Source organism: Bison bison, unplaced genomic scaffold (genome assembly GCF_000754665.1).
Source record: "Bison bison bison isolate TAMUID 2011002044 unplaced genomic scaffold, Bison_UMD1.0 scf7180017864313, whole genome shotgun sequence".
Classification (NCBI taxonomy): Eukaryota; Metazoa; Chordata; class Mammalia; order Artiodactyla; family Bovidae; genus Bison; species Bison bison.
This window is the reverse complement of record NW_011494885.1, coordinates 1773152-1775187: the sequence shown is the minus strand read 5'-3', so window position 1 is coordinate 1775187 and position 2036 is coordinate 1773152. Positions and strand designations below refer to the sequence as shown.

The following is a 2036-nucleotide window of genomic DNA, read 5'->3' as shown; positions in this document are numbered from 1 at the left end:
GAGATGAACTTTCAGTTCCCCTGTCTGGAGAGGGGTTAGCAATGTCAGCTTGCCCGAGCCCTAGGGGTGCAGAACTGACGCCCCCACCCTCTCTCCCGGCCCATGAGTCAGACTCCAGCCCACCCCTCCCCCACCCCATGAGAACTAAATGATTCCAAACTCTTTCCAGGTGCTCAAAAGCTTCCTGAAGTTTCTTGAAAGCTTTGACCTTCTATTATAACCAAGTCTTACCACCCCTTCAGCCCCTGCCCCTTCTGGAGCCTGGAAAGACGGGGTCCCAGCGCACTGCTTCCCCACACCTGCTTCAGTTCACTGGGACGAAGTCTTCTGCAGCCTTGCTGGCCAGGCCAGGCTGTGACCACAGGCTGCACCCTCCCAGGGAGGGAAGGCCTGTGATGTCCTCGTTGGGAAGGTCACAGGGCGGCTGTGTGATCCTGGGCCAGGCCCTTCCCCTTTCTGGTCTGGGCTCTGGCCAGTGACCAGGCTGGATTCCCTGCCTGCCATAGGCCACTGTGGGAGGTCCAGGCCGGACAAAATGGGCCACAGACAGAGGAAAACAGAGGCCTCCCATTTCTTTTTTACCATGTGTATTTTTTTAATTTTTTATTTTTTTTGTAAAATGTCCCGGTTCTTCCATAACTTATAAACATGATTTATACCGAGGGGTGGATGGGAAAGTGGGCAGGGGCGGGGTGACTGGGGACGCACCTCTCCTTGCTGCCCCCTTGGGGCTGGGCCCATTTGGCCATTTCGGGGGAACGGGGACACCCCAACACCTCCCTGAGGTTGTCTGGCCGCCTCTGCCCCTGGTGCTCAGAATCCCATAGGCCCCTTGACTCCAGAATCGCTTCCTGGACTCCAAGACTACTGGGCACTCGGCCCCTTGTCCTCCACGTCCTGCCGTGCCCGTCCTTCGGAGAATCCCCCCTCAGCTGCTGGGGTGATGGGTCCCCTCCTTTCCGCTGCCCCCTGACCCCCGAGGAGGGAGGGAAGGGAGGGGGAGGGGGGCTCAGGTCTCCCCTCCGTGGCAGGGGGAGGTGGAGGTGGGATCAGAAGGAGAAAGGGCGAGGAAGGCGGGGCCTGCGGGGGCTCAGCCAATGGTGAGGCCGAAGCCACACTGGAACTTGTTCTTTCGGTGATTCAGGAAGGCCCCGAGGGCCAGTGTCAGGGGCAGCGGTGGGAGCTTCTTCTCCAGCGTGGCGCCCACGATCCAGTTGCTGTCCACAGAGCCTGTGGGTGGACAGCTGTGAGAAGAGCCTCACCCGACACATCAGAAACCACCGGCCAGGCCGCTGACAGTACTGTCCCCACCACCCGGAGCCCTCTGCACGCCCCCAAGTGCTTCAGCTCTGAGCTCCGTGACCCACCCCACCTCCAGAAGCCCTCGGCCACCCCGCCACCTCGTGGACCACCCTCCCAATCCCAGTCTTGTCCACACCAGGTCGCTGCTCTGTGTGGATGGGCCTGTCCCTGCCACTGTGAGTGACACCCCCACTGGGTGGGGGGAGCCTGGTCACTGTTGTGTCCCCAGCTGGGCACAGAGCAGGTGCTGAGTATCTGCTGAATCAGAGACTGAAATCTCTAGGGCTCATGCCCAGGACCTGATGAGTGTGCAAAGTGCCCGCTGCCGTCTGTACCCAATGGAGCTCAAGGACTCACTGAAGGGGAGCAGAGAAGCTACAGTCCAAACGCAGCCTCAGACCCAGGGCTGACTGCAGAGTGAGGACTTAAGGCAGGTTTCAGAGGCAAAACAAACACCTCTCCCTGGGCCTCCTGGCTACTTTTGTTTAAAAAAAATTTTTTTGCCCACACTGCATGGCATGTGGGATTTTAGTTCCCTGACCAGGGATTGAACCCGGGCCCTCAGCAGTTGAGAGTGAGACCACTGGACCACCAGGGATTTCCCCTGGCTGCCTTTAGAAGCCTTGAACCAGGGCCACTGAAGCGGCCTTTCCGGGGTGGTCTCCACACACCCCAAACCCGAGAGCCACTGAGGCGCAAGGAGAAACTTAAGATGAAACTCAGTCAGCCTGGGG

General features: G+C 59.3%; 2 protein-coding genes across 2 annotated transcripts in view; both read right to left on the bottom strand.

Moving 5' to 3' along the window:
• Window positions 1-380, bottom strand: part of APOE (apolipoprotein E) — a 10240-nt gene extending 9860 nt beyond the window's left edge. Inside the window, exon 1 of the mRNA XM_010852584.1 lies at window positions 298-380. The gene's annotated coding sequence lies outside the window, so the exon portion shown is untranslated. The remainder of the gene's footprint in view (window positions 1-297) is intronic.
• Window positions 1-2036, bottom strand: part of TOMM40 (translocase of outer mitochondrial membrane 40 homolog (yeast)) — an 18436-nt gene that overhangs the window by 5999 nt on the left and 10401 nt on the right. The window contains exon 10 of the mRNA XM_010852687.1: window positions 300-1230. Coding sequence (XP_010850989.1) covers window positions 1091-1230 — 140 coding nt within the window. The 3' untranslated portion in view covers window positions 300-1090. The remainder of the gene's footprint in view (window positions 1-299; window positions 1231-2036) is intronic.